Source organism: Pygocentrus nattereri, chromosome 3 (assembly GCF_015220715.1).
Source record: "Pygocentrus nattereri isolate fPygNat1 chromosome 3, fPygNat1.pri, whole genome shotgun sequence".
NCBI lineage: Eukaryota > Metazoa > Chordata > Actinopteri > Characiformes > Serrasalmidae > Pygocentrus > Pygocentrus nattereri.
The window spans coordinates 33,877,101-33,897,847 of NC_051213.1; the positions used below are offsets into that span (position 1 = coordinate 33,877,101).

General features: G+C 39.2%; 1 protein-coding gene across 3 annotated transcripts; it reads left to right on the plus strand.

Annotated features, from left to right (window-relative positions):
- Window positions 1-1,790: 1,790 nt before the first annotated feature.
- On the plus strand, window positions 1,791-10,595 carry LOC108437329 (tyrosyl-DNA phosphodiesterase 2). Of its 3 annotated transcripts, none has more exons than XM_017714358.2 (8): window positions 1,791-2,416; window positions 2,946-3,026; window positions 3,165-3,207; window positions 6,437-6,916; window positions 7,879-7,970; window positions 8,059-8,177; window positions 9,026-9,196; window positions 9,709-10,595. In XM_017714358.2, exons 3-8 carry the CDS (start codon window positions 3,182-3,184, stop codon window positions 10,000-10,002), a joined length of 1,182 nt encoding a protein of 393 aa, XP_017569847.2. In that variant the 5' UTR covers window positions 1,791-2,416; window positions 2,946-3,026; window positions 3,165-3,181; the 3' UTR covers window positions 10,003-10,595. The 3 variants fall into 3 exon arrangements, with proteins under 3 accessions (XP_017569847.2, XP_017569848.2, XP_017569846.2); XM_017714359.2 differs by having other exon boundaries at window positions 2,946-3,000; XM_017714357.2 differs by lacking the exon at window positions 2,946-3,026 and having other exon boundaries at window positions 1,792-2,416.
- Window positions 10,596-20,747: the final 10,152 nt, after the last annotated feature.

A 20,747-nucleotide genomic window follows, 5' to 3' on the forward strand; every position in this document is an offset into this window, starting at 1 on the left:
ATTTTCTTACAATTGCTCCCACAGTTGATTTATTCACACCAACCTGCTTGGCTATTGTAGAGTCACTCTTCCCAGCCTGGTGCAGGGCTACAATTTTCTTCCTGGTGTCCTTCGACAGCTCTTTGGTCTTGGCCATGGTTGAGTTTGGAGTCTGACTGTTTGAGGCTTTGGACAGGTGTCTTTTATACAGATAACGAGGTCAAACAGGTGCCATTCATACAGGTAATGAGTGGAGGACAGAAGAAGAAGTTACAGGTTCTTCTAAAGTTCTTCTTAAAGAAGAAGTTACAGGTCTGTGAGAGCCAGAAATCTTGCTTATTTGTGGGTGACCAAATACTTATTTTCCACCATAATTTACAAATAAATTCTTTAAAAATCCTACAATGTGATTTCCTGGATTTTTTTTCTCATATTGTCTCTCATATTTGAAGCGTACCTATGATGAACATTACAGACCTCTCTCATCTTTCTAAGTAGGAGAACTTGCACAATCAGTGGCTGACTAAATACTTTTTTGCCCCACTGTGTATATAAATATATATATACATGTACATATACATACACACACATACAGCATGTAATTCGTTACTTAATTAGTCTTTTCATGTATCTTTACAGAAGTATTTATATTTTGGGTGATTATTTTTACTTTAACTCCACTACATTTCAAAGTCACGTGTCTTATTTTTCACTCCACTGCACTGTGTGAAATCTGTCCTTCCTGTTGGTTTATGTGTGCAGGTGTACCTGCTTGTATGTGCAGGCTTAGGTCTCTTTGGCAGGTAAAGCAGGACGGAGTTCAGGCGAACACTGACTGACCATCACACATAACAGCATTAGTGAGCTGATGGGACGTGTTCTTCCCGAATTTGTGGGTAAATCCATGAACACAGTAAAAAATGTGCACATGTGCATTTCTGACTGCACGTGTCTTTTTCTGAGTTCATACAAACACGTTTCCTCCTAAACTCTGCTTGATCACAAAAGGTTATTCCATAGCCACTGGGTTCCTGGTGGAAAGTGTCTGTGTTTTGTGCTTATGATAATATTGGGTCTCCGGTCTGCAGAATTTCCCCTTCTCCCAACATCTAACTAGATTACCCGGTAACGTTTGTCTGCTTCTGCTGAGCGATTTCATCACTTCATCCGTTTCTCGTCCATAGCTCAGCTGGAGGAGGCCATTTAACACCTCCCCGTTGAAAAAAGCCATAGAACCCATTAAAAGTGTCTGTCGGTTCCTGGTGGTTTTCAGTGGCTAACGGGTTGATATCACAGTGTAAGGGATTCACATCATTTATTCAGGTGTTCTGGGACTGATTCCATATACTGTTGCTCGTTTCCTAATGGTCTCTAACGGCAACCATCAAGCCAGTTCCCGTCAGGAAGCAAAACAACTACTTCCATGCCGCTTCCTCCATCATGCCCGCGTCAGGCTTCACCCGGTGGGAATCGCGTGTCTTACGCCGGCGCTACAGTGTAACAGTCAATGTTATTGAAAGAGCAATAATTTGCAACTATTCCAGTAATTGTTCATCTGAATAAGCTGCGAAATCCCAGTCTGTTAGCGTTATCGGTGTGACGTGTGTGAAGGGGGTGGGGCTAAGAGGAGAGAGCGCTGGTGTAGAGGACGCAGTCGGGGAGGTGTTTTCCTCTCAGACCTGCAGCGCTGAGCAGCCGAAGCTGTTGTGTGGTTTTTATTAAAAGTGGCTCCGCCGAGCTCCGTCACCGGGTCCTTCACTCTTCTTTGTTTCCTCGTCCCCGACCGCACTAACCCACAGCCCCGAGTCTCGTTAAGACCGCGAAGACGCGAAGTTTTACATCACCGCAAAGAACCGGTGACGTTTTCGGTGGCGGCGTGTGACGCTGTGACTAACAGCCTGTAGATCTCACTCGATGACAAGTGAGCATGTTGTTGGCAGTGCGAGCATCTTGGGCAGAGCTCGCCTGAGTTATAACAAGAAACGTGTGCAGACATGAAACATTTACAGCGCCACAAAAGGTCCATTCACTGCTCACAAGCACTGCACAGTAGAGCTCGCAGCAGAGTCAGCAGTTTCATTTCACTGTAAGATCCCTGCTGAAAAAAACACAGAAAACCTGTTAATGATGGTCAATGATGGTCAATGATGGTATTGTAGTGTGTTTTTCAGCAGGGCGTGTAGTGGATGAGTGGGCTGTTCAGTTCTCTGTGCAGCTCCGCTTTAGGGTGTTAGTGCGTTTATAACCGGAGTCGGAATCGAAACCGAGCTCCGCACAGCGTGTCAGCTGACCTGCAGCTGATCGGGAAACCGAAACAGAGAGCGGCTCCCGTCACTCAGACTCCTCAGAGAGCCGGGCAGGAGCTCAGCGCTGCTGTCCGCTGTGAGGGATCAGGCAGAATATCAGCGATCACCCCGACTATTACAGTAAGCAGAAGGTAAGGTCTCAGTTTCTCCTACTGAGGTTTACAGCCTGTCTGAATGCAGAGTGAGAAAAGCTGAGCTACTGTGACCGACAGGCTGCTAGTGTGACTGACAGACTGGCAGACAGTCACATGGATCCATATGGATCCTTTTCTTGTGGAAGTTTAGTGCAATACTCATTTTGTATAAACAGAAGTGCCTCATTTAGACACGTCTCTTACTGTGTTACGGCTCTGATTCTGTAACACAGAGTTTAGTGTCACAGCTGCACATTTTTAAATGATCACATCATCCTGTACTAATCTGTATAGAATAGTTATCTCATGACTCCTCAGATCTGCGTTTGTACATTCACACCTGCATGTGTATTACACACGTATATTGCCACATCTCTGTAAGATCCTCTTACATTAGAGCTTCATTATTCTTTCTTAGTCTCTGTTCTATTTATTGCAATTTTATCTGTTATCCTTGGTTAAATGCGTGTTATTAGTCTGTGTGTTTGTCTGGTCTGTTCATTATGTTACATGTACATTCATCAAGACAAGCTCCCTGCATGTGTGACATACTTGGTGAAATAGTCACTCTGATTCTGAAGGTGAAATAACACTCCCAGCTATATCAGTGAGTCAGTTGTTATGTGTAAACTGTAAACTCTCTGGGTGTAGCCAGATACCAAACTCCTTAATGTAAAGACAAAACTATAGAAGCAACAAACAGAAAGTAATAGTAGGCTAAACTGGTTATCTGACCTTCCCTCAGAGTCCAGGAGCTCAGGGATGGAGCACACACTAAGTCCAGTAAGGTAAGAACCCAGCAAAAGATATTTTTTGTTACATAAGTGCAGTTTGGTCTGTACAAAAGTGCAGTTCTTACAGTGGCATTAATATAACTGAATGTGTTGTTAAAGTCAAAGGGGGGGTTACAGAGGCAAACCTGTATACATTGAATAGACCACCTCTATTCATTTTCCAAAGTCCACATTCAGACACTTCAAATGTACAGTTACAGCTGTTGCTTTAAAACAGCTTTTGAATATGGTCAAATATGGACATGTCTGTCACTGTCAGAGCTTTGATAGAATTCTGTTATGTGAAGTGCTATATGCTCGACTTTCAGTCAGGTATTGGGTTGAGTGCAGACTGTTGTACTGCTGCAGTATGTTTATAGCTGGAGAGCTTTGAGAGTGAGAGAGACACAGAGAGAGAGAAAGAGATAGATAGATAGATAGATAGATAGATAGATAGATAGATAGATAGATAGATAGATAGATAGATAGATAGATAGATAGATAGAGACACACAGAGAGAGAGAAAGAGAGATAGATAGATAGATAGATAGATAGATAGATAGATAGATAGATAGATAGATAGATAGATAGATAGATAGATAGAGACACACAGAGAGAGAGAAAGAGAGATAGATAGATAGATAGATAGATAGATAGATAGATAGATAGATAGATAGATAGATAGAGAGAGAGAGAAAGAGAGATAGATAGATAGATAGATAGATAGATAGATAGATAGATAGATAGATAGATAGATAGATAGATAGAGACACACAGAGAGATAGATAGATAGATAGATAGATAGATAGATAGATAGATAGATAGATAGATAGATAGAGACACACAGAGAGAGAGAAAGATAGATAGATAGATAGATAGATAGATAGATAGATAGATAGATAGATAGATAGATAGATAGATACACACAGAGAGAGAGAAAGAGAGATAGATAGATAGATAGATAGATAGATAGATAGATAGATAGATAGATAGATAGATAGAGACACACAGAGAGATAGATAGATAGATAGATAGATAGATAGATAGATAGATAGATAGATAGATAGATAGATAGAGACACACAGAGAGATAGATAGATAGATAGATAGATAGATAGATAGATAGATAGATAGATAGATAGATAGATAGAGACACACAGAGAGAGAGAAAGAGAGAGAGAGAGGGAGAGAGAGATCAAAAGTTTGCCACCACAAAAGCTGCAGAGCTGTAAAGCTACACACTACAAAATAATGGTTAGTCAAGGGTTCTTTAGGAAAGAAAATGGTCCTATATAGAACCATGAACACTCAAGGAATCATTGGCATGATTAAAGGGTTCTTTGCATTATGAAAGGGTTCTTCAGGTTGATGGAGGATGTGTTCCAGGTGGTTCTATAGAAGCTTTTTGAAAAGGCTTCTATATAGCACCAAAACACATTCTTCTATTACCACAAGCTTGACATCATAACAATAGAAGAACCCTTTTTGGTGCTATGTAGAACCTTTTTCAAAAAGCTTCTATATAGAACCACCTACAGCACTTTCTCCATCAATCTGAAGAATCCTTTCATGATGCAAAGAACCCTTTAATTACACAAAGGGTTCTTTAAGTGTTCATGGTTTTATATAGAGCCACTGTTTTTACAAAAGAACCCTTAAAGAACCATCATTTTTAGGTGTGATATAGTCCAGCTGTTCAAGGTATGCAGTATAATAACATAAGATACATACCACAATGATGATGATGACCCAGATCATGCTTTAAAAGGCCCATATCCTCCTCTGCTCTTGTATTTTACAAACCCAATGTTTATGTAGCTTTATGTACCAAAAAGTCATAATTTTTTTTACATGACCATTTTTCAACCTCTCTTTATCCCCTACAGTTAAACTGGCTGCTTTTGTTACTGTGCTTTTAAGACTGATATATGTAAATAGCTTCTATTCTGACAGGCTGCCTTGTATTTTGTCTCATACATAAAGCAGTTTAGGGTGAAACATTTCGTATAACTTCAGCATGAATAGGCGGGGGTACGAAATGCTCCTGTATGGACTAAGGAGGGACCAGTCAGTGAAACTCTAATATTGTTTATGTACTACAGTCTCTTTTATTTAAACTAAAAAGTGAGAAATTCTGGTTTTCCAAGCAGACGTGTGCCTAGAGCTTTTAGGGTGGTCAAGGGAGGCCCAGAGATTTCAGGGTTGCATGCTGTTAGGGAAAAAAAAGCTAAATAAAATAGCATTGATTTATTAAAATGACATGAAAAGTGATGCATTGTTATGCCTTCTGTGTAACGAAATCTGTTCAGCATTTTCACATGAATAAAATAGCATATCAGTATAATTATTGCTGAAAGTAAGCTTAAAGACAAAAGTGTTCATACATTTTATTAATTCATGAGAACCTGGCATATTTGAATCAAATAAATTACATGAAGTAATTTTTCTAATACAATACATTAAGAGAAACATTTTATATAGACAGGCCCTAGAAGTTATTCATTTAGCCTTCTATCACTACAGGTTCTAATGACTAGAAAGCTCAGCACTGTGACCTACAACACATGCGCACATTCAACTGTAAAAAGTGATGAAAATTATTATAGCTGACTAATTTGTCATAGTTAACTCAACTTACCTTCAACGGGCTATTTATAATGTAGCTCACAGAGCAGCACTGCTAAAGGAACCCAGTACAAATTACACACCTGTTTGCTGAGCATGTTAGGCAATCAGAGCAGGATGAGCTAACTATTATATGCACTGTCATCAGACTCTTATAACTGACTGGTAACTGCTTCCATATCAATATCTCCTGGTGGCCATGCTTCATTCTAGAGTGGCACTGGCCACCTCTGGCTTCCTCTTGGCTATACCTCTGTTTCCAAGATATGAGCCCTTTATGAGCTTAAGGATTCCTATATTTGATATAAAATATAGCAGAATTATCATCTAAGATGCTCTTTGAACTTAAGATTGTCTGAATCTACACTGTACGTCCAATAGTTTGTAGATACCTGGTCATCCACCATTTCTGCTACAATCCAGGGTAATAGGGAGTTTGTTGCCTCTTTACTGCAGTAACAGCTTCAGAGAAAGTTTTTCATTAGATGCTGGAGCACTGAGTGACCTGTGTCAGCAATAGGTTAACCTTAAAGTAGCTGAATTTACTAATTAGAAGGGAGTGTCTGAATACTATGGGGCATATTATGTAACTTAACAGGTGACATTTATTTTCCTCACAGTCATACTTACACCGGAGCTCCAGCAGGAGGCGACAGAGACAGCAGTAAAAGTTCTGAAGCCAGTAAAGGTCATAAAAAAACAGGCAAGAAGAAAAAACAAGGAAAAAAGAAGCACAGTGCAAAAGGAAAGGATCAGACACTGACAGAGGAGACGAGTGCTCATCAGTGTGTGAACTCTGAGCACACACAGAGCCGGACCACCTGTGACCAGTCAACTCAGACAGAGACTGAGTCCACCCAGACACAGGCTACCCAAACCCCCCCACTCCAGTGCACTCACACTCAGTCTACTGAATCCAGATCAACCCAGACTTCAATCTCCAAACTCACCTTGAAGCAGCTGTATGAAGGCCAGGTGTCCAAAGGTCAAGACCAAGCCAGCTCTGCTGACCAGCTGACTGTGCTCACGTGGAACATAGATGGCCTAGATGGTGAGGATCTCAAGGAACGAATCCCAAGCCTGCTGGAATATTTGGGAAAGTGAGTGTTTTTTTCCCTCAGAATGGCTCAGGTTCTTCATAGTTTTTTTTAATTCACTGTATTGCCATTTTATTATGCAACTCAGCTTAGTAAGCTTGTACCTACACTGTATTGACATCAACATTAGAACCGGTACCATAATAACCATAATTTATGCCAAAACATTTTAAAAACGTGCTATTGTGTATGTGTATTATTTTTTGTGGATAGTAGTAGATTTCTAGTATCTATTCTTGAAATTAGCATACATTTTAGACATGTTAACTAGAGAACCTACTGATTTAGACCACATCAGTTAGAACATTTGAAAGTCAGATTTTGTTACATGTCATTTGTTACACAAGTCTTTAAACTTGTCCTGTACCCTCAGGAGAGATATAAGTGTACACAGTAGTGGCATGACTCCCATGGCTTATGTCTAATTGGTGAAATTAGTTACCACTTAGACCATGTTACATGTCCATCTCTCTAACATATAGGTGTACATTGTCGGTGCACATTGTAGGTTTACATAACTGGGTTTACAGATTAACCCATCTGTGGATGCGCAATTCATCTGCAGAGTTAGGAGGTCTGCTTGTAGCAACAGGGACCTAAGCAGCTGCTTATGTTGTTTATTAGGTAAAGCTGGCACTGACCTCACTGAACGCCTTTAGGATGAATTGGAACATTGATTGCGAACCAAGGCCTTCTTGTCCTTCTCGTCATAGCCTGACCTCACAAATGCACTTTTGACAGAATGGTTGCAAATTCACAGAAACACCCCATACTCTTGTGCAAAGTTTTGTTTTTGTAGAGATTTCTGGATATTCTGGGATGGCAATTTTTTACAGAAATTTGCTATAAATTATACTGTAATTTGTACTTATCCACCAGTATTGATACACTAAGAGTATTTTCAGAGGACTGTAAATATGTAAATATTTAAATGTAAATATCTTTTCTTTCTCTCCTTTTAAAAGGTACCATGTAGATGTTGTGCTATTGCAAGAGCTCATTCCTCCTTACCTGAAGATTTTACAGGACATCATGAAAGATTATGAGTTTCTGGAAGGTGAGAGCCTTTTTGGATTTGGTGTACATGCTGTATCTATATGTATGTGCTGTACAAGTGATCTTCATTGTGAAACATTTTCTCCTAGGCAGTGATAATGGCTATTTTACAGCGATACTGCTTAGACGGTCCAGAGTCGAACTTCTCGAGAGCAACATTGTGAAATATCCCACTACAGAAATGACAAGGAACCTGCTAATGGCAACCGTGAGCTGACTTACTCATTCTCCTCTAATAAGCGTTTCATTTTAACTGTCAAATCTATTCAGTCTGCTTTCCTGTAGTCTGAAATTGTTTTCCATTTCATTGTTTGATGATCTGGTTTCCCAGTTAAGCTGTTCAGAAAGCTATGGATTAAGATCATTTCATTAAGGCCTTACTCTGGAACTACACCCTCTACTCTCTGTCCTAACTCTCTACTATTTACTGGTGACTTTATTAGACTTCAATGACAGGATTCCTAATGATCCTCAGTGTAATGAAGTGTAGGCAACCCGTCTTAATTAATGCGTTCAGTGAGTGTATTATAGAAGGTTTTTCTCACATACTGAGGGAAGCGTGGGGCACAATGTAACATGGGCAAAATGTAACACAGACAGTTATGTAGTTAAGTAGTTCCAAGTAGATGTATGCTTTAATCATCATCTCAGACTCACAATTTTTGTAGACCCTGTTACACCTAGCCCCTCTTTCTGTTGGGGTAGGGGTAGAGGGTAGGTTGTAACATTTGCCACTTTCGGTTGAATTGCCCATAATCCGTAGGTGCTGAGTTTACCATTTCATTATTCATTTTTTCATTATTATTAGATACAGTATGTAAAGGGCACTTTACATAGTATGAAAATTCTTAATCTTAATCAAAGTTTTTGAATTATTGAGCAAAAACATGTTCATTAGCTGTTAATTACTACTAACTTTATTGAAGTACATTGTGACCAAATCAACCAACTGTCGCAGTTGGTTGCAGTTACATTTTGTTCTTATTTATTCATCATGTGTGTGTGTGTGTGTGTGTGTGTGTGTGTGTGTGTGTGTGTATATGCGTGCACAAACAGGCAAAATTCTCAGGTCATCAGCTGTGTTTCATGACCTCACACTTGGAGAGTTTAAAGATCAGCTCACAGGAGCGCCTGAATCAGCTGCGCAGGGTGTGGAAGCGCATGAAGGAAGCAGCAGACAGCCAGACAGTCATATTCGGAGGAGACACCAACCTCAGAGACTGGGAGGTTTGTGTGTGTGTGTGTGTGTGTGTGTGTGTGTGTGTGTGTGTGTGTGTGTGTGTGTGTGTGTGTGTGTGTGTGTGTGTGTGTATAATTGTCTACCTTTTAGATCAGAGAGCTGTATTAGTTCCCTATTATTATTATTATTATTATTATAGCTCAAAAATATTTTTCTCAATAAGAGCCAATAGGATGGTAATAAAATGAATAGCATATTTTAGTATGATCACAGTTGATCATGGTTTTCATTATTATCTAAATAATCTTAAAATGTACTGAAAGTCTTTAAAGTACTAAAACACACTGAAATCATTTCTCCGCTGGTATTACATTGATTCAACTTTTATTCAACCTCTCACATTTCTTCGTTAATAACTATACTATAATAACTATAAATTTATATAAATGTATATAAAAACTATAAAGTTTAAATGACTATGAAATTACCACCAGCACCACTACTGCTCACATTATGTGTTCAGATTATGAATAAACACACATTGTCCTGTGTGTGTTAGGTGAAGAAGTTAGGGGGTGTCCCGGACGGTATTCTTGATGTGTGGGAGATGCTGGGAGAGCCTGAGGACTGCAGGTACACCTGGGACACTGTCAATAACAACAACAAAGAGATTCCCTTCCCTGCACGACTGCGCTTCGACCGTGTTTACCTCCGAACTGCAAGAGAGGGCCCTCAGCTCCGCCCAGACAGCATGACACTGGTGGGGCTGGAGAAACTGAAGTGTGGGCGTTTTACCAGTGACCACTGGGGCATTCTTTGTACTTTTTCTTTCCAGTCACAAATTGAGCAGTGATTATGAACCTGGATGGATGGATGGATGGATGGATGGATGGATGGATGGATGGATTCTTCTGAAATAAAGGGTACTAATTGAGATTTTGTTCCCATTTGCTGTGATAACCATCTCTACTCTACTGGGAAGACTTTACACTAGATATTGGAACATTGCAGTGAGGATTTAATTGCATTCAGATGCAAGAGCATTAGTGAGGTCAGGTACTGATGTTGAATGATCAGTTCATAAACTCCACTCCAGCTCATCCCAAAGGTTGGTGCTTGGATGGTGCTCCATCACTCCAGAGAACAGTTCTCCTCCTCCACAGCCCAGTGCTGGGGGGCTTTACATCCCTCATGCGTAGCTGCTTCAGAGCATCTCATTTCATTCGATGCTTTTCAGTGTTAGAACAGCTGATTTGTGTAAGGCACCAGACTCAATGTTCTGTACCTTCCCAAACTAAGAGGTTTCTGGTCTCCATATTGAGGCTTGGATTCAAATGCCACTTCTGACAACTGTTTAACTGTTTAACTACATTTTGTTCCTCTTTTCAAACTTTTTCATTCCTCTCTCAACACAAGAAATGACAGTAAAGATGATTTTGACTTTGACTTTTCTATAAAGATTATACAATCTGTGTGTGTGTGTGTGTGTGTGTATGCGAGTGTGTGTGTGTGTGTGTGTGTGTGTGTGTGTGTGTGTATGTATACAGTGTCAGGCGTGTGTTTATGGTGCGTCTTAAATTACTTGAATTCACTAATTAGAAGGGGTGTCTAGACACTTTTGGACACACAGTTATATGTCACATTTGGACAACTCTTGTCAAGTTACACATTTTATTGATTTCTAAGTGAAATACGTTAACACTACCTCTTCATGGAGCAAAATTAAATATGACATATTACTGCTCTTTTCCATGCTAAATCGTTGTGGTAACACTTTATTTGAAGGCTACCTACATAAGGGCTTCATAACGCATTCATAAGCACTGAATAATGTGTTTATGAAGCACTACTTGAACATTTATTAAGTGCTTATGTCGGTTCTCGCAACCTGACATAAGATGTTTTATGAAATAAATGACATTGTACTGACATAATATGAAAAAACGTTGAACATATTTACAGCACTAAACATATTTAAAACACTGTACATAACTATTTATGTCAGCATTCTCAAGATGACATTGTATTAATATCAGGTGAAATATTCCTGGAAAACACCCCCTCTTCCCTCCATGGCGTAGATGATTGATGCAATTTTATATGACATCAGAAGGGAAATTATGATAGAGATAAATACATAAAGGTTGTTTTTACAGTTTATGTATGAAGTATTGCTTTGAAGTATTGTCTTGGTCTTTAAGGGTATCAAATTCCTTCGTGAAGCTGACAAACATACTTCTTATCAGGTAAGCACTGTCCTGGTGACACTACTGCAAGACCAAGACTTCATATATGTGGTTTAAGAGAGTGAAAGGAACTCTTAATGCTTCAGCACCAAGAGATTTTGGACAATTTCATGCTCCCAACTTTGTGGGAATAGTTTGGGGACGGCCCCTTCCTGTTCCAACATGACTGCACATCAGTGCACAAAGCAGGTCCATAAAGTCGTGGATGAGCGAGTTTGCTGTGGACTGGCCTGCACAGAGTCCTGACCTCAACCCGATAGAACAACTTTGGGATGAAATAGAGTGGAGACCTTCTGCAAGCCAGGCCTTCTCATCCAACATCAGTGTCTGACCTCACAAATGCGCTTCTGGAAGAAGAAAAATTCCCATAAACACACTCCTAACCCTTGTGGAAAGACTTATTATAAAAGATATAAAATATAAAGATATAAAATTCAGCAAATACACAGTTGTTCATTAAAATTGAGAAAGGTGAGATATTTAAGTTTGTTCTATGCAGATGTTAACTTCTTGTCACTTAGAATATCAGCAAAGCATGGTATTTGACCAGGGGTGTGCAAAAGTTTGCATACAGCTGAAGTGTAGACAGATAGAACTGGATAAACGGAAAAGATAAATTTGGGTTCCACTGTAGCTGCAGTTTATTATTTTAGTTTCATCAGAACATAAAATTGGAAATACCAGTGCATTTTCCTAATTCACAGTAAATAATTAACTATGAAATTGAGGAATTTCACCAGAGAAAGATAATTATGATTTATGAATTACGAAAGTGAACTGTGAATGTGACTCCTGAGTACATTTTTGCACATCATTGTTTTCCCTTTCTCCTCCACTGGAGGGCACTCTAACAATGCCTTTGGATTCTCATCCTGTAAAGCTTTAAACGCAGGTCCTAGAGGTCCATGCTTCATTCATATCAAAGCCTTGCTAGTTATCTGATGAGTTGAAACAGGTGTGTTAAATGATACAGAAAGCTAAACCCTGTAGGGCCACAGACCCAGGAGGGGACTCTGACAGCTCTGCTATGAGCCAATACCTTTACAAGTCAACACTGCTTTTTGAAAAGTCCTCATAAAGCATAGAATCATTTCTGTTGTGATATGAAGCAAACAGCAGGATAAACAAGAAAAACTAGTGTATTCTCACTACAGCTGTGCTGTATCATGAATACTCCCGTGAAAGATTAGTAAGTTCTTTAGACAGAGTAAGAATGAAATGATTGATTTGCTTGTTTTCTCAACATATGTTCGCTTACCATGTCTGGTTGAGGTATCCTCAGTCAGATTGAACAGAATTGCGGTTTTGTTCTGGCACATTTTTGTACTCTCAGTACATCCAAGGCCACAACACTTTAACTGTAAAGGTACTTTAACTGTACTTCTCAGGGTGCAAACGCTGTTACTGGGTTGGCCAACTTAAAGGTATGTGTTGAGTCAATTTTGTTAGGGAATGTAACTACTGTATTCTACTGTCATTGAAGGGATTCATTTCCAAACACAATTAGGCCACTTTCAAGAGTTTTTTCATGATGTATATTGTTGGGAGTGGACTATACACACAAGAAATATCAAGAAATTCAGTACAGAGATAAAAATGTCCTTTTCTCTTTATATATCATCACATCTTTTCCATCATAAATCATTTCCTATTCTTTGAAAAAGTCATTTTTCAAAGTCACTTGTTAATGGTTATACAGCATTTTGAAATGAAAACCTTCTATTTTTTTTTCTTTTAGTTGCATAGACACTCTACCCCTTGCTTTGGCTCCAGATGTTTTATTTTTCAACCTGAAACAACAATACAAACGTGCATGTTTCCCTAATAATATGAGTGTACTTCATTTAATGCACACAATTGGACCTTAAGGACCATGTTGTACCTTTAAGCATAGATATGCATTTGCGTTTGTACATTGAGAGACAAAAATGTACCAGTATGACAGTGTTTTTTTTCTAATATCTTAGCAAATTCTTAGCAAAAGATGGCTGTTCATAGCACGAAAAAGGTTCTGTGACTTTTAACAATAAGTCCTTTTTGGTGCTACATAGACCTGTTTTTAAAAGGTTCTTTAAAGATCATATTGCCTTATACAACAGGTTTTCCATCATAGAAAGAGAAGCATTACCCATGCAATAAACAGTTTATGCATTCAAATGGTTCTTTAAGTGTTCACTTTTATAAAGAGACCCTTGAAGAGCCACCCTGCTGCAAATAGACCATAAGAATCCTTAGGATTAAAACTGGATGGTTTTGCTTTCTAAAGGGAATTGGCTTGGTTACCATTAAATACAATCTGTTTTCTGTGGGACACCTTTAGATTGAATTAGGAAACCATCAAATGCATCTGGAATCCTAGAACCTGTGCTAAACCACTACTTTACAGTGTAACATCAACCCATGAGGAAAATACAATATCATTACTGGCTACTGATCAGGAACCAGCAGACACTTTCTAAGGTTGCTATGATTTCGGTTTTAAAGGTTGTAGGCACTATCGCATAACATCCAATGGAATGTCATTGTAAAACGAGGCGATTTTTGTCTGTCTGAGTGTTTTGTTTCACTGGGGGCATAACATCCCTTTGCATATCGAGCCCTAGTCAACACTGAAGGGTCTTGTCTAAATAGATGGATGGGAATGGTTCTTTGTTGAGGAGTTGGGAAGCATGCCCTGTGTTCTCATTTGGAAAATTGATTTGGAGCTCATCTTCTCTGCCGCTTAATCTGTACAGAATTGAAATATGTCGGTAAAGTCTGCTGGAAATTAGGAGTGATGGCAGGCTGTCAGCAAGAATGATTATTGGCCGGTGGAGTTTTGGGAGGAATTGGGTTAGCTAGAGAGATGCGCTTACACATTAGCGTAGTACAGCGCATGACCGCCTTTCTCGGATTCTTTTTCACTGTTCAGCACTTCATGGGAGGAAAAAACCAAACACTTAGCCTAGTCAGGAATGTCAATAAACGCTCATGAAATGAATGAAACGAGTGGACTAATGTAATTTAATCTCAAGGTCAAACTTTGAAAAAAATCAATAAATTAATAAAAATATGACGGAACAATTTATCACACGTCTTCACACAAATGCACCAATGTCTTTGTACTCTACCGTGAGCATACATCATGGAATGATAAGAATTAATTGGAATGTCATTCCTGTGAAGGTTATTTAATGGGTTGTTGCAACTGATGTTTTAAAAGATTCATATTATCTGTAGTTTCGTCCACTAATGACCTTCACTCAAGTACATCTAGTATATACCCTTGTATACAAATATTTGAACGCACCCAGTAATATTTTATTGATTTTTTACAAGGAATTTAAATATGGAATCTTTCTGCAATTTGTAGCTCACAATTTATATTTTTTGCTAAGTTAACAATTAGGAAATGCACAGTAAATGTGTATTAAATCTTATCCTGACTGTTTCTAGACTGCAGTTTGAATGCAATCCATAAGTTTTTATAACATCATGAATATGATTTTCAGTCTAATTGTTTCTATTTACATTTAACATATTTATGTAAAAGGGGCGGCACGGTGGTGTTGTGGGTAGCGCTGTCGCCTCACAGCAAGGAGGGCCTGGGTTCGATTCCCCGGCCGGGTGATCAGGGTCCTCTCTGTGTGGAGTTTGCATGTTCTCCCCGTGTCTGCGTGGGTTTCCTCCGGTTTCCTCCCACAGTCCAAAGACATGCAGTCAGGCTGATTGGGCATGCTAAATTACCCCTGGGTGTGAGTGACTGTCTGTGTCTGTCTGTCTGCCCTGCGATGGACTGGCAACCTGTCCAGGGTGTATCCTGCCTTCCACCCGAAGACTGCTGGGATAGGCTCCAGCACCCCCCTGCGACCCTGACGGAGAAGCGGCTTAGAGGATGGATGGATGGATATTTATGTAAAAACTTCAAGGGTAGGTTATTGCAGTTACAGTAAGCTTATTTGACTGTAATATAGCAGTTTCCTTCTCAATTATTTTGAGATTTGTTTCTTCTTCACTGCCTTTTCACTTCTTAGTCTGTCTCATTTATCTCTTCTCCTTTTTTACATAATCAATCTGCCTCTTTCACTGTAACTGCAGTTTTCCGCTCAGTTCCATCAAACTCACTTTCTTCTGAAAGTGTTTGTTTCAGCACTTTGTGAGCAGTTCTGAGATGTGTTCAGTTGGGGGTCATGGGACAGTATATGGAGGCTTGGTCTCAGTGGACGTATTAGCATAGGGTACATCTATTTTCTTACCCTTGTCCTCACAGCTCAGGGAAGTTACTGAAGAGTATTTTAAAGGGGGATATGCTGAGCAGTTTGCAGTTGGGGGAAGAAGCCTCCTAGCCTTATTTACTCTCCTGATCGGTTGATGGGGCTTAATCGAATCTTGGCACATTTATTGAGTGGTTAGAGGCTAATTTATTCTCAAATTGAACCTGGATCTCTATATTCCTGGGATTTATTCTCTGATAATGTTTTGGAATCAGTTGATCTAATACAGTGGTGTCCAACCCTGGTCCTGTAGATCTCCCTTACTGCGGTGTTTAGTTCCAACCTGTATCCAATAAGCTGCTCCACCCCCTACTGAACTCTAATACATCTGATCCAGCCAATCAGAGACTTAGGAAGAGGTTGATTAGCTGGAGCAGGTGTGGTAAACTGTGGTTGGATATAGGCTCTGCAGGAAGGCAGTTCTCCAGAGCCAGAGAGACCACTGATCTAATATTCTGTTATTGACAATAGTGATTTTTGCATTTACATTAATTTATGGGAGGTGTTTGTTTTGAGGTTGAAAGGTAAAGTTAGACATTTGGGACAAGGGGAGCGAAAGCCCCCCCTTTACAGTACTGTCCTACAAATATTCTCATCCACAAGTCAAAGTTGGTGAGTGGGCTGTGGAACGGCTATATCTTGCTAACTGCTTTGAATTCTATTGATTTGCTTAAATGATTATTGCTATCATTGATGACTTGCTTCTACAACTAGTACTATTATTATTCTTCATAATTATAATGATGACCATCAAAATTATAGCATTAAATTAACATACCTAATGTCATTATTATCACATTACCTATTTATTGTCATTTGTCTTTACTTACACACACACACACACACACACACACACACAACTTCTAAGCCGCTTCTTCTTCTGGGTCGCAGGGGGTGCTGGAGCCTACCCCAACGGTCATTGGGCGGAAGGCAGGATACACCCCGGACAGGTCGCCAGTCAAGACAAATTACAGAGGCATCAATTTTACATTTTCCTATTTTTAGTGTTCCTCTATAATTAATAACACATTTTGTTATTGAAAGGTAAGAAATGATTTGATATGTAACATTCTGTTAAATAGAAATGTCACTGATGCAAAAATCAATGCCAAATGTAGCAGTCCTGACACTGTGGGAGGCAAGCAAGCTGATTGTACGCAAAGAAATGTAAGGCTACTTTCTAATCATTGCACCATTCCTTTACAGACACACAACCCTGCCAGAGTTTGAAAGGAAAAGTATGACACTGATGAAAGAGGAAATTAAGAGAACAATGCAAAGTTCAGCGACACAAATTGCTAATTGCTACACTGGGACAATGTGCTGAAAGCAGTCATTAGGAAAGGACACACACACACACACACACACACATACACTTTGCGCAGATTGCAGGTATTCTTTCAGCATGTTATTAATCTGGTGACATTTTGTTTTATGGTCTCTTAAATTATAGGTATTGACTAGGCGTGAGGTACAAAATACACAGTGCTGCGGAATTATGCTGGGTTGCGTCATGATGAGCTCCAAGACGCTCTAACTGAATTACACTGAAATGTCAAGAAGGTTCTAGATATTAACTGGGTCAATGTGTGAAAAAACTTCAAAGTGCCATATAAATATTTTGAGTAAAACTGGGGTAAGTAAGGGTGGGCGATATGGTAAAGACGTTATATCATGATACTTGAAGGCATTTTAATCATACAAGATAAGCATTTTTCAGAGATTTAGAGTTGAAACCTGAGCCTATAGTACTACACATAAAACAATATACTACTACATTTATGGCATTTTTCTGACGCTCTTATCCAGGGCCACTTACAATTTGATCATTTTACACAGGTAGACCAAGGTGGTGTTAGGAGTCTTGCCCAAGGACCATTATTGGTATAGTGTAGGATGCTTGCCCTGGTGGAGGATTGAACCCCAGTCTACAGCATAAAAGTCAAAGGTGTTAACTACTACTACTACTACTACTACTACTACTACTAATAATAATAATAATAATAATAATAATAATAATAATAATAATAAACCTACAATTACAATGAGTTTTATTCAATGTAATCTGTGCTGCACTAAATCAAATTAAGCAGGTCGAATTTACACTCTTTGTAATGAGAAATGTACTTAGTCAGCGTTCTTTAAGTATTAATTATATGTGCAATATACTCCAAAAACTGTATTGTGATGTATGGTTCTATGATAATGATAAAATATTGTCATATTGTCCAATCCTAGGGGTGAGTACCCCCAACAGTCTAACTAATTTACACTGACATACCCAATAGACTGATAAAGAACACACTAAAATATCTAAGTTTTGGAAATTTTGGAGTAGCAGGACAGTAATGTTATGGATCCAGCAAAACTTTAGTAAGAATCATTGCTTCCTTTTTCAACCCATATTCCGTTTTGTTTCTAGGCACTGCTCAGGCACATACGACAAGACGTATATGTTTTCAAATCTTTTTATGCCTCCATGCTTATCATCATGCTGGTTGACTTGCACAGCAATCGAAAACATAACATACACTGGTTTTGCTGGTGAAAAGCTGTGATGGCCTATGCTAGTCAAGAGACTGTAAAAGAAAGTGTCACCATTGTTCTAATTTATCATTATTTTCTGTAGGCTGTGGAAGATCGCCACATGTTCAGTGCCTCAGTAGACAAAGAACATGAACAGTAGCTTATTTTCAAGCAGCAGTGAGCTGAGACACAGAGCCATGGCCAAGCCATTAGCAATTCTATTTTGGAAGCGGGAGTATATTTTAAACAAGAGCCAGTCATTCTCTAATACTGCATCAAATAACTGCAGAGTCATGATGAGGCACTTAACTACCACACATGTCAAATTTCACACACAACTAATCTGCTGTGAATCCAGATGTCACCGCACACACACAGCCCTGAACCCTGCAAGAGGGTTTAACCCAAGAAAAGGAACCCAACAGAAATCATAGCATAAACATACGACCACCACATCATGCGGCATGGCATTCAGACAGGCTGAAGATTTCTGCTGCCAGTTACCATGGCGATTAAGAGATGTTATGGCCCTCCCTGGCCCACCTGTGCCTGTTCAGATTAGCAGGAGAGATAATGTCATCAGAAGGCTTCCACTCCCATACACTGGTCATATTTCAGGTTTGATAAGGTGGAGTTAATAAACCAAAGCCTCTGCTGGACAGAGAGCTCACTGTAAATGAGAGAAACAGGAGAGCAGACCTCACTTTTATTCAGTGATAGAAGTCCATTCCTTTGAGTAGATGCTTTTGAAAAAATATGTTAAAGAATCCCATGACAACCGCTAATTTTTCAGTTATAGCTGTTTGTCAACCTACATTAATATCAGCCTATTTGAGATGTGTAGGAAGGCTGTGTAGCCTACTACAACTGGACGAAGGCCATAGAATATCACATGCAACTGCAGTAGTGACCACAATTGTGATCATTTATTACCAAAATTGTTCCACCTGCAACAGAAAAAAAAACTGCTAAATACAAACAGTAAATATTGTGGGGTCAGCCAAGAACAAGATATGGGAAACGTGCTATAAAAGTGAATGTTGTTTTATTGAGCAGGCACCAGGCAGGTCACACAGACCCACACTAACTACCCCACAGTCTAGCACAGAATAGCACAAACAACACATGTGCACATCCATAAGCCAAAAACAACTAACGCCTCCCTTACTGGGAGTACGGAGCCTTTCAAGAGCCTCCACACATAACCTCTCTGCTTGGCAAGGCCTCTTGTGCTCACACAGCACATCAGTAGTAGAACGCTACAATATTAAACTCAGGCAAATCTTTATGACAAAGGCAGATACAGTCTTTACTATATATATCACTGTTGTCGGAACAACATCTCATATTTCCAAAATGGCAACTTTGCAGGAGAAGGAAAAACCTACTTTTCTTTTAATGTAAGTCAATGGAACCAGTTTTTTCCAAGTCATTTTGGGCTGTTTCTTTTGGTTCATTCATCATGAAATTTACACGCCATTTAAAGAGCAATAGACATTTTCAAATTATGTCAAAAACTGAAAAAGGACAAAAATGGAGATACAAGGCTTTGTTCCAACAGCAGAGACATACAAGTGTTTATGAAATAATGAATATAAAGACAAGAATATATAACAGAAGATGGTTTATTGTGTGGTTGAAAAGGAGACCCCTCTAGTAGGCTACAGCCACAACAGCTACTTAGATATTTATTTTCAAAGGCTTAACAAACACACAGCAAATAAAAAGTCAAATATATAGCAAAGAATACTAAACAGACAAAAGACAAAAGATATATAGATATATAAAAAGAATGACTGGAAACTTGCTGTAAATGCTGCAGATGCCTTTATGGCAAGAACAATACAGTGTATCCAAAAACATGAGATTCTAATTCGGCTAACTATTGGTGTAACTCAATGTATTGCATGAAGCTTTGACTGGATTTGAACTGCACTGGAAATGATCTTGCAGGCAGCTCACAATATGCAGCTAGTTTTCAACAGGTAAAGCCATTTGTAGAGATGAAGATGGGACACGGCTGTTTGTGTTGACATTTCAGCAAGGAAATGACAGTGACATCGCTGCAATGAGAGCAGACATTGCCTTGTCACAAGAAGCTTCCCAGAGACAAATTTAACAATGTTAGTACAATAATTTCCATACAATATCATCTTGCTTTGATAGCACTAAAACATTGCTATATATAAACAATAAATCCCCAAGAGCTTTATGTCCATATGTCTGCTTTGTTGTGTATTTATACAAGGTCATTTATCTTTCATTCTGCAGATCCAGCTTTGGATTTGTACACAGAGCATCACTTAACAACTGTTTGAACACCTGCTTTACACAGAACTGCACAAACATGATTTAGTGCTAAAAAAACAGTTGATCACATCGTGTCATCATGTTGATCATGTGACTCGGGGTCAGGTGGCAGTAAATTGGCTTTGTGCTATTTTGTAATTGCATGTTTGAAAAAGGCATGTTGTTTTAACTAAGTATGAAAGTCAACAGGCTGCTGTTCGTGAAAACCTTGAAGGACATGCAATGCATGAGGTACTGTGAGAGTAGCCCTGTAAGTGGACGGT